We start from the raw sequence: 14,854 nt of genomic DNA, 5'->3' as shown, positions 1-14,854 counted from the left end.
AAGATATGAAAATAACTCGTATTTTTCAACATTAACAATGAACAACTTAATTTGAAATTAAATAAGCATGTGTGTATGCATAGATACATATACACATGTACACAAATATCGTGTATGTATTTATTTATATCAGACACAATGAACCCCCCAAATAAATACATACATACATACAGAGGTTTAAATTTAACAAAACATGGGAAAGAAATGTTAAAAACTACAAAGTGCTGATTAAAAGTAACATAGCCCTAAATAAATGAAGACACATACTGTGTTCATGGATTGGAGAACTCTATTTATAGTTAGGATGATACCTACATAGTCAATTCTCCCTAAGCTGAATTTAATGTAATTCCAATTCAAATGTTAGCAAGATTTTTTTTTTTTTGTAGACACAGACACACTGATTCTAACATTTTTATAAATGTTAAAGGATCTTAAATACTCAAAACAATTCTGAAAAGAATAAAATTGGAAGACTTATAGTACCTGATTTTAAGACTTTGCTAGACAATACCAGTAATCAATATAGTAGTGTTCTGACAAAAGGATAGATACATATGTATTATATATCCACAGAACAAAATAAAAAATCTAGAAATAGAACTATAAAAATATGGTCAATTGAGTTTTGACAAAGATGCAAAAGCAATTCAATGGTGATGATTCAATGGTGATGCTACAATGTCTTCAACAAATGGTATCAGAACAAGCAAACAAGTATTAATCACCCTTTTTTATTTTCTGTATTTTATGATGATTTAATATCTTTAAAAACTTGCTGACTGGGGACTTCTATTCCTCTGAATGCTAGCCAATTCTTAGCTGGGGGACACACATGTCTTTTACATGCAACTCCAACCATCTCTCTCACACATCAAGCCAGTATTTTCCCCTGCCCTAAAATCATCCCAGGTCAGGTACCAATTCCTATTCCCTGTTTCAGGCCATCCTTATTCCCCAAAGCCCAAACTGGACAATCCTATATTGCTTATCCTGTCCTACCTAGATTTTCCCTCAGAAACCCCAATAAAGGTTTCATATTTGCCTCTCCTCTCCCTCGTGCTTCTGCTTCACCAATCCTGGTACCTTCTCTCAGGAAATCTAGGTAATTCATTTTTCAATGACACTGACCTCTCCATGCCAACATTCAGTCACCACTATAACATAAAGTTCCATGAGTATAATTTTCACGTAACATCCATATGCAAAAAATGAACTTCAAGTTATACTTCACTTTATAAAAAATTAACTCAAAATCGATCATTTCTCAATATCAAACTATAAATTTTTTATAGAAAACCAAAGAAGTCTTTGAGATCTTGGGTTAGATGAAGCACTCTTAGGTATCATCCAAGAGCATGACTCATAAAGCAGAAATTGTTAAGTAAGATTCCATCAAAATTAAAACTTTTGTTCCCTGACTCTGCTAAAAGAATAAAGAGAAGCTTCAAACTGGTAAACAATATATGCAAGCTCAACAATAAGAAAATATCTCAATCCAAAAGAACAGGCAAAACGGAGATTGCAAACTTACCCTTTAAAAGATGCTCTATATCATAAGTCATTCTCAAAACAAAATCACTACCACTACATACCTAAGAACAGCTAAAATATAAAAACCAACAACTGACAAGTGTTGTGAAGGATGCAGAACAACTGGAACTCTCACACATTGCTAATAACAATGAAAAAACTCTAAAAAACTGTTTGGCAATTTCTTACAAAATTAAACATCTACCATACCACCCAGTAATCTCACTCCTAGGCGTTTACCCCAGAAATGTAAAACTTATATTCACACAAAAACTGTAAATGAATATTCATAGTAACTCTATTCTTTATTACCCCAAACTGCAATTGTCCAAGTGGTGAATGGATAAACACTGTGGTATATTCACACAGTGGAATACTAATCAGCAATACAAAGAAATGAATTATTGATACATGCATAACATTGATGAATCGCAAAAGCATTATGCTGAGTAAAAGAAGCCAGTCTTCAAAACATACATATTATAATTCAATTTATGTGACACTGTGGAAAAGATCAAACTACAGAGATGGAGTACAGATCAATACTTGCCAGGGATAAGGGATAGGTGGAGAGTGTGACTATAAATGGGTACCATGAGGAAATTTTATTGGAGTGATACAATTATTTCGAGTCCTAACTGTGATGGTAGTGATTACAGAAATTTATATATGCTTTAAAATTTGTGAAACGTACGCCAAAAACAAGTGCAGTCATCCCTCAGTATCTAAGAGAACTGTTTCCAGGACCACTCATGGATAGCAAAAACCCATGGATGCATAAGTCCTTTATATAAAATGGCACTGTATTTGCATGTAAATTAGGCATAACCTTCTATAGACTTTAAATCATCTCTCGATTATTTATAATACCTAAAGCTATGTAAACAGCTATTAAATATAATTAAATGCTATGTAAATAGTTACCAATGCAGACAAATCCAAGTTTTGCTTTTTTGGAAGTTTCTGGAAATCTTTTTTCCCCTGAATACTCTCAAGCCACAGTTGGTTGAATCCACTAATGAAGAACCCGTGAATATGGAAAGTTCACTGTATTTTGCACATAAATTTTTAATAAAAACCATTTTAAAGAGATACATGAATGCCTTGTCTTCAAATAAACCATTGGGTTCAATTTCAATATTTAGTTTTCTCAAATTCTGGAGAACAGATCTCATCGTACTGATAGAAGTTTCAGGGATTAAATCCATTTTGTTAGTCAACCCAAGAAAGAGTGGCTTAGAGGCAATTTCAAACACTCACCCTTCAATTTTAACCAAACAAATCATCAATCCATGGAGAAGAGAATAGATAAAAAGCTCAAATCACATACTAGAATTAAAAACTGAGAGTCAACTTTCAAACTCTGCTGCTGCTGCTAAGTCGCTTCAGTCATGTCCAACTCTGTGCAATCTCACAGACTGCAGCCCACTAGGCTCCCCAATCCCTGGGATTCTCCAGGCAAGAATACCGGAGTGGGCTGCCATTTCCTTTTCCAATTTTCAAACTCTAAACTTTCCTATAATCTCAGAAATTAAATCCTTTAAGAATTGCAACTCATCAAGCATTCTAGAGGTTATACAGTCTGTATATCTACAGATGTACAGACTTTTTCTCTTTAAAATACTGAAGAAATTACTTACAGCTTTAAGGGTAAGATCACACTGGAAAACAAGTTTACGGAGTTGTGTTAAAATTTCTCTTTTGGTATTTTCTAGATCATTTCGTCTTTCTTCAACATTTGTCACACACACTTTGTAGAGTTCATTTGCTTCTTCTACCTTTAGGAGTTATCAGAGAAAAAAGTGATGCTGGTTCACTGAATCTATATTTTAAAATAAATATACTTATTCTAGTAAAGCTCAGTTTAAATGATTGAAATGGCTTATGCATGAAAGTTCTGAAACATTCTATGTTTTAGATAGAATATTCCTAAAGATAAATATTGTTTTGGTCAGCAATTCAAGGACACCTGACTTCTATGAATAGTTAAGTATAATTTACAATTAGTACATTGTCTATAAAATAAATGTCCATTAATAGACTTTTCTATTTATATTTACCATTTCCTATAATCTTCTTACAGAATTTATCAATTATATTTCATAAATATTAATAATACAAAGCTTCTGCCTAGTCTTGCTAGCAGGTACTAGAATAAGTACACATATACACCCAGTTGCCTAAATGGTGAACCTCCTGAACAATCAAGCAGAAAATATTAAACGATTGACCTAAGATACTTCCTTCACAAATAAACCCCAAAATTCAAAATATAAGCAAAAATCTCTTAGCACAATGGTTCTCAAAGTGTGGATCCCCAGCAGCAACAGCAGCAGCAGTCCTGGGCACTTGTTTGAGATCCAAGTTGTCTGGGGCCAACTCCAGACCTTACTAAATCAGAAATTCTGAGGATACAGCCCAGCAGTTTGTTTTGACAAGCCTTCCAGGTGGTCCTGATGCAGGTTAAAATATGAGAACTGAAGCCTTAGCAGATTATTGCTAATTCAATAGTAATAAATAACAAAAAAGATGATTACTTTTTGAAGAGCCTCCTCTTCCAGCCTTCGCTTCTTTTCTAGCTGCCTATTGAGATTTTTTACTAATCCACTACTTGAGCTCAGATGTTCTTCTTCTGCACGAAACATGGAAGATTTTGCTTTTTCATATTCATCTTGACGTTGCATACACAACAATTTTGCCTTTTTAAGAGCAGTCTCTGTTTCAAGCTACACAGAATAAAAAGAGTATGAAATACAAAATAAGAAAAATCCTAATGTACAAATCTCTTTAGCATATTCAGCAAGACAGTTATGACTGCATTTTAGATAAACTATAGGATAAGATATGCATCTTTCCAGGGTATATATGCCAACAGATTGCTCATGATTTTTAGATGTTCACAAATAGATGAAACTATTATAATACTAACCATTTTATTTTGCTCCTGCTTCCAAAGTTCTTTTATTTCTTTCCTTTGTTTTTCCATTTCATTTTTCCTCCCAAGTAGAGGCTGCCAAGGGCATTTTAAAACAACAACAACAACAAAAAAAAACAGAAAAGAGAGAAAAAAGCTGTTTTCTAAAGGTACACTGCTGTTTAAAAAAATAAAAAGTATAGTGTATATATAAATTTTTACCTGCACAAATTTGTTGGCTTGGAGAGCTGCAATTGTTTGCTGTAAAAGGTGACTACTCTCTATATCATTAAGAAGGGCATTGGTAAATAAAGACTGCAGTGGCATAAACTCCTAGAATTTAAAATTGAAAAGAAAATTTTCCAATAGAAATGTACTAGAGTTCTAGATAACCCCCCCATTATTTTTCTTCAAAAAAAGAAATTTTTAAGTTTAAATTTTTTTCAGAAAAATGACTATTCATAAGTATGACCATATGAAAAAATACTGAAGAACATTAATAAGTAATTCTTAAACTAGTCAGCAAAATTAGTAGCTAACAAGATAATTAATATTCATATATATATAAAACTGTAAATTTCCTAGCTTCTTCATAATGAATATCTTTGTAAGTTTAAAAAGATCTTATCTTGTCAATAAAAAGGTTATTTAGCATTCAAGTTCTTTCCTATATTAAGTACAAAATTTTCTGATTTTACATGGTATTATCAGGAGCTGTGTAATCACTTGGCATAGAACCCTAGCAGTTCACTGACCACTTACCTGTAATCCAATGTTAGTTCTAGTTGCCTCTGCCAACTTAACAATATTTCTAGTGGACTCCAATTCTGAAAAGGTCAAAGAAGGCATCAGAAGGTAAGTCCAACTTACTTTTTCTCCTCCATACTCTAGAATTATCTGTAATCCCCCAATTAAAAAGTGATCACAAATACTAGCCTGCATCATGGTATGAAGCTATGATTCTTAATTGAAATTACTCATCAAAATCAACTGGGAAACTTTCAAAATACACTTGCATAGATCTCACCTCTTTAGGGGACTGGGACCTAGGAGTGATTATTATCTGTTTCTAAGGCCTTATTTAGGTGAATCTGATGGGCATCCCATATTAAAGGCAAATAATGTAATAGAAAGAGCACAAGTTTTGGGTAAATTCTGTATTTTGCCAGTTACTAATATGATCTTAGGCAAATCTGCTGACCTTAGGCAAATTCCCTGTCTCATTCACCTCTTCTGTTAAACAGGAATAAGAATTTTGTCTTGCCTACTTCCCAGGGTTTTGGTAAGGATTAAATCAGAAAATGGATGTGAAAGCACTTTGTTAACTGTAAAACACTGGGAAAATATTAGCTATCAAGAAGTTCCTTATATATGTTTCCATTGCCTTCTGATCTGATAGCTAGATTTTATCTGATAGTTGTTTTTTATCTCCTTTAACTATATTAGCTGATTGCATTTCTTTTCGCTCATTAGAGTATAACTTTTTTTAAAGGCAAAGACCATTGTCGTGGTGTCCCCAGATCTAATGATAGGTCCACAGTTCAATGTTCAATAAGTGTATTTATTTTAAGGAAAGCCTTCCCTATTTCAAGAAGAGAAAATGGACAATGATTTTATTCACTACAATGAAAGCACTACTAATTTGGAATCGTTATTTACAGTCTGTAGAAAATGAATCACAAAGAATTTAGTTCTTATGTTCCAGAGTTAATCAGATGCCCCAAAGGGCAACTCACCCAAGTTCAGCTTCTTTTCAACCCATGAGACTATGTTCTTGGTATATTTTGACCATGTTTTAGCATATGACAAAGCCAGTTCTACAGAATTAGTGTTTTTTAACAGCATGCTGTCTAATTCTATAGGAGAAAAACTTCCTGAAAATAAAAAAATGTCAAGGTAAGTACACATTAAATATGAGCTCATAACATGAAACCTTTAAAGAAGCATTAAAATCCTAAGATGTTTTTCAATGAAAACTGGTTGAAAAAAATGTGACAAATTCAAAAACAAAGGGTCATGGCTTGAGTTGAAAATAATTTCAAATTACATTTTAAAATCTTAATACATATTTCTATCATTCATCAAGTTACAAACCCTATATAATTGTTGATCAGTCTCTATCATCACACTATCTACTCTAGTAGGTTTTTTTCCCTTAAGTTTTATATGTAAAACTTTACATATTATTCATCTTATGTCTAAAATAAATACTTTTGGTTATTAAGCAAGGAGATTAAGTAATCCAAAACATTTATCAAAAGTAACTGCAAAATGTCTGATTAAAGTTTTAAGTACCTCAAGCATTACCTTTTTCATTGGATGAGTCCACTGATTCCACAGAAACGCTTTCAAAAGACTTTAAAAAAGGAAGAAAGCAAATTTAAGATTACAGCAGAAGATAACAGATCTTTGCTTCAAAATTTTTCACTCTAACTTGTTACTCTGAGATAATTCCTACTAAAGAATTTCAAGCATTTAGAACTCAAAGAGCCTGAGAAGCCTGTTTAAATGCCAGAACATTTAATAAGAACTATATAGCTTTTTACAACAGCAGTTCTCAAGGTCCAAAATGAATAAACCTCTTTGTTTACTAACAGCATTAATGAATCCATTCAAAATTTTAAATCCTAAAGATCTCAAAAATATTAGTCAGCAAGTTTTGGAAGCAATCTAAATAGACTTCTATCTAAACAGAAGACAAAGACACTCTCAGCCATCCTTTACCATTTTATTATATGATAAGCATGTTGTGCAAAGTCCTTTGGACAGCTTAGTGTGGAATTTTCTATGATGATGGAAATGTTCCACAGCTGCACTGTCCAATAAGGTAGCTACTAGCTACCTTTGAAAAGTGGCATTTGAAAAGTGGCTAATGTAAATGAGAATTAAAATTTTAATTTAATGCACTGCATGTGACACGCGGCTACCTTAACAGACAGTGCAGGAAAATGTTATCTACCAAAATTGTGAGAGCTTATTATTCAATGCAAAAGGAATCATGTAAAACCTACATTTGAAGTCAAGCTCTATCACTTAGTAGTTATACGACACTGAGCTACATATTTATACTCACTTAAGTTTTCTTGCCCCTTCATAAAATGAGGATAAGAACACCACTTCATAAGTCTATTTTAAAGATTAAGATGATGTAGGTTTGGGGCTTCCTTGGTGGCTCAGTGGTAAATAATCCACCTGCCAATGCAGAAGACATGGGTTCGATTCCTAATCCAGGAGGATCCCACACGCCATGTGGAACAAATAAGCCTGTGTACCACAGCTACTGTAGCCTGCATGCCCTAGAGCCTGTGCTCTGAAGTAAGAGAAGCCACTGCAATGAGACACTCACGCACAGCAACATGGGCCACAACAGGAGCACATGAATAGGACATATGATTCACACCTAAAATTTAAATTGTTTAGACCCCTGTTACACTGATAGAGTGTTTTATTACACTTCCTAAATTAGCAGCAAGCTTGAAACATATAATTGAGGAAAAATCATAAATAACAGCATAATATTTTAAAGATCTAGAAATACTTCATAATTCTGATATGGTTTCTACACTGTCCTCCTTCAGTCATCAAATGGATGACTTCAGAATGTCACATTTTTTTTTCTAAATACTGTAGTACATATAACAAATGGCCTTTAAGTAGTCATTCACATTTTGTATTATTTAAGAAAGACCTGTAGTTCTTATGTTATTTTGACATAATAACAAGTACTTGACACATTTCCAAATATGTGTTGAAATCCTTTTGGATCTGAATTCCAATACTTTTTGGAAATCCTTAACAGGAAATGATCAACATATGTCCCTAATGCAGTCTGTTTAAATATCTTGCATTTGGTGAAAAAATATTACTCAAATGAAAATATTACTACTACAATTACTATAAATCTTTAAAGCAATATTCTGCGTACATTCCTAATGTTTTATTATTTTATAGGTGTTTTTCTTCAACTAGGAATCAGAACTCTAATTCTCTGACATACTTATAAGGATGCTCTTAGGGAGAATTAAGACCTACAGTTTTGTTAATTAGGTGTTTCATGGTAACAAACAAACTATAGAGCATGTGAAAAGATTAACACCTTCTTCACTTCTTGTATCATTTTTCTAAGTTTCCACCAGTCTTCAAGACCTGCGGCACCATCAGGAAGGAAAAACGGCTAAGAACTACCGATTAAAATTTTGGATCATACGACATATAGATTCATTACATAAGACACTATAAAATTATCAGATATGTTCTTTTAAAATGATAGTTCCACTTAAAAAGTACAACTAAATTTCCAGCCCCAAAACTGGCCATAAATAATCATACTTCAAATGAACCGAGCTATTTTTCTCGCTACACTAAAAAACTATCAAAGACTAATGCTGAGATTAAGATTAAGATATTATTAAAACAGGAAGTTAAAAATATTAAAGTCTTTGCTTTCATACAAACTTGGCCTACCTTACTTTCCTGAGAAACAGGCAGTCGCAATAATGAATCATTGCCTACATCTCCCATAAGGAAGTTTGTCAAGCTATCCAGGGGAAGTTTAAAAAAAAAGAAATAGAAATTAAAAACACAAAGACAAAACACAAGTCATTACATTGCTCTGTCACAAGCTGTACATTCAACATGTCATCTAGATTAAAAGAGCCTTAGATATAAACTCCTAAGAATCTATCCACATAAACTAAGTGGTCACTCACAAATGGATGCTGCTTCTGAACGGCTATGCCGCTGCTGCTGCTGCTAAGTCGCTTTAGTCGTGTCCAACTCTGTGCAACCCCATAGACGGCAGCCCACCAGGCTCCCCAGTCCCTGGGATTCTCCAGGCAAGAACACTGGAGTGGGTTGCCATTTCCTTCTCCAGTGCATGAAAGTGAAAAGTGAAAGTGAAGTCGCTCAGTCGTGTTCAACTCTTCGTGACCCCATGGACTGCAGCTCACCAGGCTCCTCCGTCCATGGGATTTTCCAGGCAAGAGTGCTGGAGTGGGGTGCCATTGCCTTCTCTGTCTGAATGGCTATAAACACCTCCAAATACAGCAATAAACCAACATAGGATATAGCTTTTCCAAAGCTGTGATAGTATTTTATGTTGGTTAATACTTTACTTTGCTTTACATACTGAATTATCATGACACATACTCTCATTGAGACTTAGGCCCTAAATTCTTGAAATGACAGTCCTCTACTTACATATTTCCAAAGGTAAAGGCCAAGGTTTCAATAGAAGAAAACACTTCTCTGAAGAGATCATTTTTGTTTTCTTCATTTACTTCTGTGAAGTTCACAGCTGAGGGAAAAGGGATTACAATAAATGAGGGGGAAAATAAACTAGATTTATACAAAAAAATTTAATCCCATAGAAATCCACCATTACTTTCTAGAAGCATTAGAAAATTCAGAAACTAAAAAACCTAATACACAAAATAATATGATGTTCAAGTCCTTCATTAAAGAAATCACACAAAAGAATCACCTTGCATAAAAGTAGCTGGCATTCCAAACTGACTCCTCCACACACACTGCATTATTTGGCACATCCAAAAAGTGACTCAATGTGAAATCAATCGATCTTGAGTCATAGAGACCACGTTACATCAGCCCTCTCTCAGTTAAGAGAGCTCTGTGCTATTTTCTCTTGCTTATTGCTTCATGGCATTTTTAAAGAACAATTAAATGCACTGTGGCCCACCTAAGTCAATATGAAGTACATTTTCCACTACAAATAACCAATATCTAAAGTCATATATACATCTAACGTAGCATAAAACCTATACATGAAGCATATCATATTAACAACACCCAATACTTAAAAAACTTTTAATTCCTAATTTCTGCCTTTTTAAAGCCTTATTTCTTGTAAGGTCCGTAGGCGCTGAGGTCCATTTAAATTGATATATAGCTGTCTTTTACCATCGTGATTTTTTAACATTTTGCATTTTGTTAAAGAAACTTATGAAATATAATTGGAAAAAGTTTCTTATTATAACTTTATCTTTACACACCTTTGTTAAAAGCCCAGATACAGTTTACAGAGACAAAAAAACGTGAGGGTTGAATAAATTGTTCCAAGCATCACGTTCTACTCAGACTGAGTTTAAGGAGCAACTGGCTCCTTGTATCCCACCCTCCCTAGGATCCCTGCCAATAACTGGAAGAAGAGAAACCAAGTGGAGAGGAAGCTATACTTTGTTTTAAAACGGAGTTGTTCTTAAGCTTGGTTGTACATCAGACTTACTTTAGGAGCTTTAAAAACAAAATCTGAGGCCCACCACCCAAGATTCAGATTTTAAAAGCCTGAAGCACAGATACTTGTTCAAAATTTCTCCCAGGTGAATCTAATGTGCAATAAGAATTGAAAATGCTTTCTAGAAAGCCAGGATTCCTAAGAAGGGATGAATTAAAACCTCAAACCTGGAAGCCTCTATAGATACGAGGGGCTAAGGTCCACAACTTTCATCATATTCCTCTAAATATTCCTGATACAAAGATGAAGAAAAACTTAAGAACCACCACAAATAATTTTTTAAATATCTCAAAATTTAGGTTGTAGCTTATATAACCTAGACAGCTGAAAGAAATCCATACAAAATATATGAAACAACAGTTTTCAAGACACTAGCTATCAAGCAACAAAGAACAAGAATCCTAACATACAAGAAACAAACGTGGTAAGCTCTACAACTGTCCTAAACTTACTGTCTCATAACACACACAGATTTCTGAGCAAAGGAAACTAACAGAGATAAAGAAGGCCATTTTATAATGATGGAGTCAGTTCATCAGGAGGACATAATTTTATACATTTATGTACCTAATTAACAGCTTCAAAATGTATGAAACAAAAACTAATAGAATTGAAATGAGAAATAGACAAATTCACAACTATAGTCAGAAATTTCAAAAATCCTATCTCAGTAATTGACAGAACCCGTAGACAGAAAATCAGTAGAGGATATGAAAGCCTTCAACCATACTATCAGCCACATGGATGAGACGGACATTTAAGGAACCTCTACCCAATGACAGCAAAACACACATTCTTTTCAAGCATACATTGTAAATTTATGAAGATGGACTATATTATGGGCCATAAAACCAGTCTCTGGGTTTAAAAGGATTCAAGTCAAGCAAAATATGTTCTGTGGCTAGATGGGATTAAACAATAAAAATCTCTGTAAAAATCCTCAAATATTAGGAAACTAACACACTTCTAAATAACCCCATGGATCAAAGAAGAAAAAGGGAAATTAGATTAGAAAGTATTTTGAACACAATGAAAATACACTGTATCAATCTTGGTGCAGGTGGGGGCAAAGAGGTGCAAAACGGAGGGATTACCAAGGGGCATGCATCACCTGGACTGTGATGGTTTCACAAGAGTATGAATATCAAAATTGATCAGATTGTACCCTTAATTTAAATATGTGCAGTTTATTATAAGTCAATTATACCTCAATAATGCTGTCTTAAAAACTGCACTAAAAAGTAGACTTCAAACATAATTTAAAATGGAATACCAGAAAAAAATGTAAAGCCTACTTCTATTTCCTAATTTTAACATGTTAGACTTTAAAGAAAAGAAAAAAAATGCTTTATAACACTTGGCAGAATTCTGTAATTGTCCTTCCTTTCCTATAAATATATTTTTCAAAGCACTAAACAGGACTGGGGAACTTCAAAAAATAATTGTAAGTAGTGAAAAGACAATTATTTGAACCATCTTCAGTCCTTAACTTCATCCCTACTCAAATGAGGTTATAGCCATCTATTGAAAATTCCTCTTACTGCCTTTGCCTCCACTTCAAAACAGCTCTATATATCTAATATCCTTTCACTTCTTTTGCTCCTGCCCAGGGTTTCAAAGAATAATCTTCAGCTCCTTTCCAATAATAAGTCTTCCCATTCCCTCCTGCATTCTCCAAAACCCTGTACCACCACCGCTTGCGCTTGTGCTCAGTCATGTCTGACTCTCTGCAACCCCATGGACCGTCGTCCACCAGGCTCCTCTGCCCTCCTCTGCTCCCCTAGGTCCCACTAGCTGACATTTCTTATGATACTAACAACATACCCAAATCTTTCCTATGGTAAAAAATTAAATTTACCGTATTTCTCCTTAAAGCTATCATCCTAATTTAGCATTTCTTTACTGCCAAACCTCTATAAATACACAATGACTGAATTCACTAGGATTTGACTTTTCATCCAGTTTAATGGTTAGCAGGGGTTGGAAAACTTTTTCTGTAAGGGGCTAGATAGTAAATATTTTAGACTTTTCAGGTCATACAATCTGTTACAACTATATTCAACTCTGTATAAAGGAGTCAAACATAAATAAAAAAAAATGTCTCTAAAGTTTTTTCCTTCCATCCCATTCCCATTGACACTGACTTAGTTCAAAGACGACATTTTACTTCTAGTCTGGACTATTTAACAACCTTCTAATTAATTAGCCTGTCTCCACTCTCTCCTCTCTATTAGCTGACCTTCAAAATCAAATTTAAAAAATTTTGCTCAAAGTTTAAATATCTCCCTTGGGTTCCCTATTAAGTCACAACAATGAGCACTAAAACACATTTAATATCTCTTTAAGAAAACACATGAATAGTTTTCATACATATACTCTACAAGAACAGCAACTTTCAAACAATTTTACAATAACCAATCTTTGGTAAGAAAAGAGGGATGGTATGAGGGAGGTTCAGGATGGGGAACACGTGTACACCCGTGGCGGATGCATGTTGATGTATGGCAAAACCAATACAATATTGTAAAGTAAAAAAAATAATAACAATAAAAAAAATTAAAAAAAAAAAGAAATACACATCACATCATGACCAAGTATACCATAAACATATAATAGATAACTATATATACAGTTATATAACATCTTTAAAGTTTCTGAAACATCCTTAAGTCTTAAACTTCTTTTCTATTCACTTTCATATTTTAAAAATGCTGGCTACAATTCATTAATGTGATGTCATAAATCAGAGGCCAAAGTTTGAAAACTGCTGAATTAAAAGATACAATGGAAGAAAATTTTCACTATATGCATGGGGAAAACTGCAAAAACACAAACCAAAAGCTTTAGGATTTATAAAATGAAAACTTCACATTGCTTCTGAGAAACAAAAAAGACAACCTGAAGAACTTACATGCATCCTATATTCTCAGAAATGCTGAATATACAAATTGCTCCTTAATTTAATTTATAAACTTAATTATAAATTAACTATAATCTATGTTTATAGATTTAATTATAAATTAATTTAAATTTAATTCAAATCACCTTCAAAATACTAGCACATATTTTTTGGAACTAGGAAAAATCAATTGAAAAGTGCTTATGGAAAAATAAAATCCTGAACAAAAAGAATATTGGAAAGAGGAGCTATCCCTATCAGACATTAAAACACTATAAAACAATGGAGACAATAAGGTATTGACACATAACTAAACAAATCAAGGGGAGAGAATAACCTCTGATGCTGCTGCTGCTAAGTCGCTTCAGTCATGTCTGACTCTCTGCGACCCCACAGACGGCAGCCCACCAGACTCCCCCAACCCTGGGATTCTCCAGGCAAGAACACTGGAGTGGGTTGCCATTTCCTTCCCCAATCCATGAAAGTGAAAAGTGAAAGTGATGTCGCTCAGTCGTGTCCGACCCTCAGCAACCCCATGGACTGCAGCCTACCAGGCTCCTCCGTCCATGGGATTTTCCAGCCAAGAGTACTGGAGTGGGGTGCCATTGCCTTCTCCTGAATAAACTCTAGAAACAGATATTAAATATGTGACAATATAGTATATTTATGATAAAGATGGCATCTTAAACCAATGGGGAAAATAGGAATTATTCAATAAACTAGCCAGAAACATAGATACTCTAGAATGTACCAAAGATTTAAATTTAATAAATAACACCATGAAAACATTAGAAGAAAAAACAATGGCGAATGCTATTATAATCTCCAAGCAGGGAAATCCTTCCCTTATACTCAAAAAACATACAAAAGATTGAGATATAGATGCAAAATAAAATAAAATAAGCAACTCAAAAGATAAAAACAAACTAAAGAAAACCTGCAACTTATATCAAAGATTAAGGACTAATTTCACTTATACAGAGTTTCTATAAATCAGTACTAAAAAAAGACCATCAAGAAAAAAATTTGAATCAACAGTCAAGTCACATAAAATGATGTGCAAATGGCTCTGAAACATATGAAAAGATACTCAACTATACCCAAAATGAGGGAAATGCAAATCAAATCTATTCTGAGATACCATTTTTTTGCTACCAGACTGGATAACGAAGTCTGGTCACCAGCTCTGTTGGCAAAGGTGTATGAAATGAGCTTCTTCAGCAAGACGATCAGGACAGAAAAGCTATGGAGGATG

At 33.8% G+C, this 14,854-nt stretch overlaps 1 protein-coding gene across 5 annotated transcripts in view; it reads right to left on the bottom strand.

Moving 5' to 3' along the window:
- ARHGAP29 (Rho GTPase activating protein 29) overlaps nt 1–14,854 on the bottom strand; it is an 82,943-nt gene that overhangs the window by 30,241 nt on the left and 37,848 nt on the right. For all 5 annotated transcript variants that reach the window (XM_027536452.1, XM_027536457.1, XM_027536456.1 and 2 more), the window contains 9 exons: nt 9,647–9,743; nt 8,912–8,984; nt 6,755–6,803; nt 6,184–6,321; nt 5,210–5,274; nt 4,670–4,780; nt 4,463–4,543; nt 4,071–4,259; nt 3,174–3,311 (listed from right to left, as the gene is read on the bottom strand). In XM_027536452.1, the coding sequence (XP_027392253.1) occupies nt 3,174–3,311; nt 4,071–4,259; nt 4,463–4,543; nt 4,670–4,780; nt 5,210–5,274; nt 6,184–6,321; nt 6,755–6,803; nt 8,912–8,984; nt 9,647–9,743 (941 nt within the window). The remainder of the gene's footprint in view (nt 1–3,173; nt 3,312–4,070; nt 4,260–4,462; nt 4,544–4,669; nt 4,781–5,209; nt 5,275–6,183; nt 6,322–6,754; nt 6,804–8,911; nt 8,985–9,646; nt 9,744–14,854) is intronic.

Source organism: Bos indicus x Bos taurus, chromosome 3 (genome assembly GCF_003369695.1).
Source record: "Bos indicus x Bos taurus breed Angus x Brahman F1 hybrid chromosome 3, Bos_hybrid_MaternalHap_v2.0, whole genome shotgun sequence".
NCBI classification, from domain to species: Eukaryota; Metazoa; Chordata; class Mammalia; order Artiodactyla; family Bovidae; genus Bos; species Bos indicus x Bos taurus.
The sequence above is the reverse complement of the archived record's forward strand: the minus strand, read 5'-3'. Positions and strand labels throughout refer to the sequence as shown.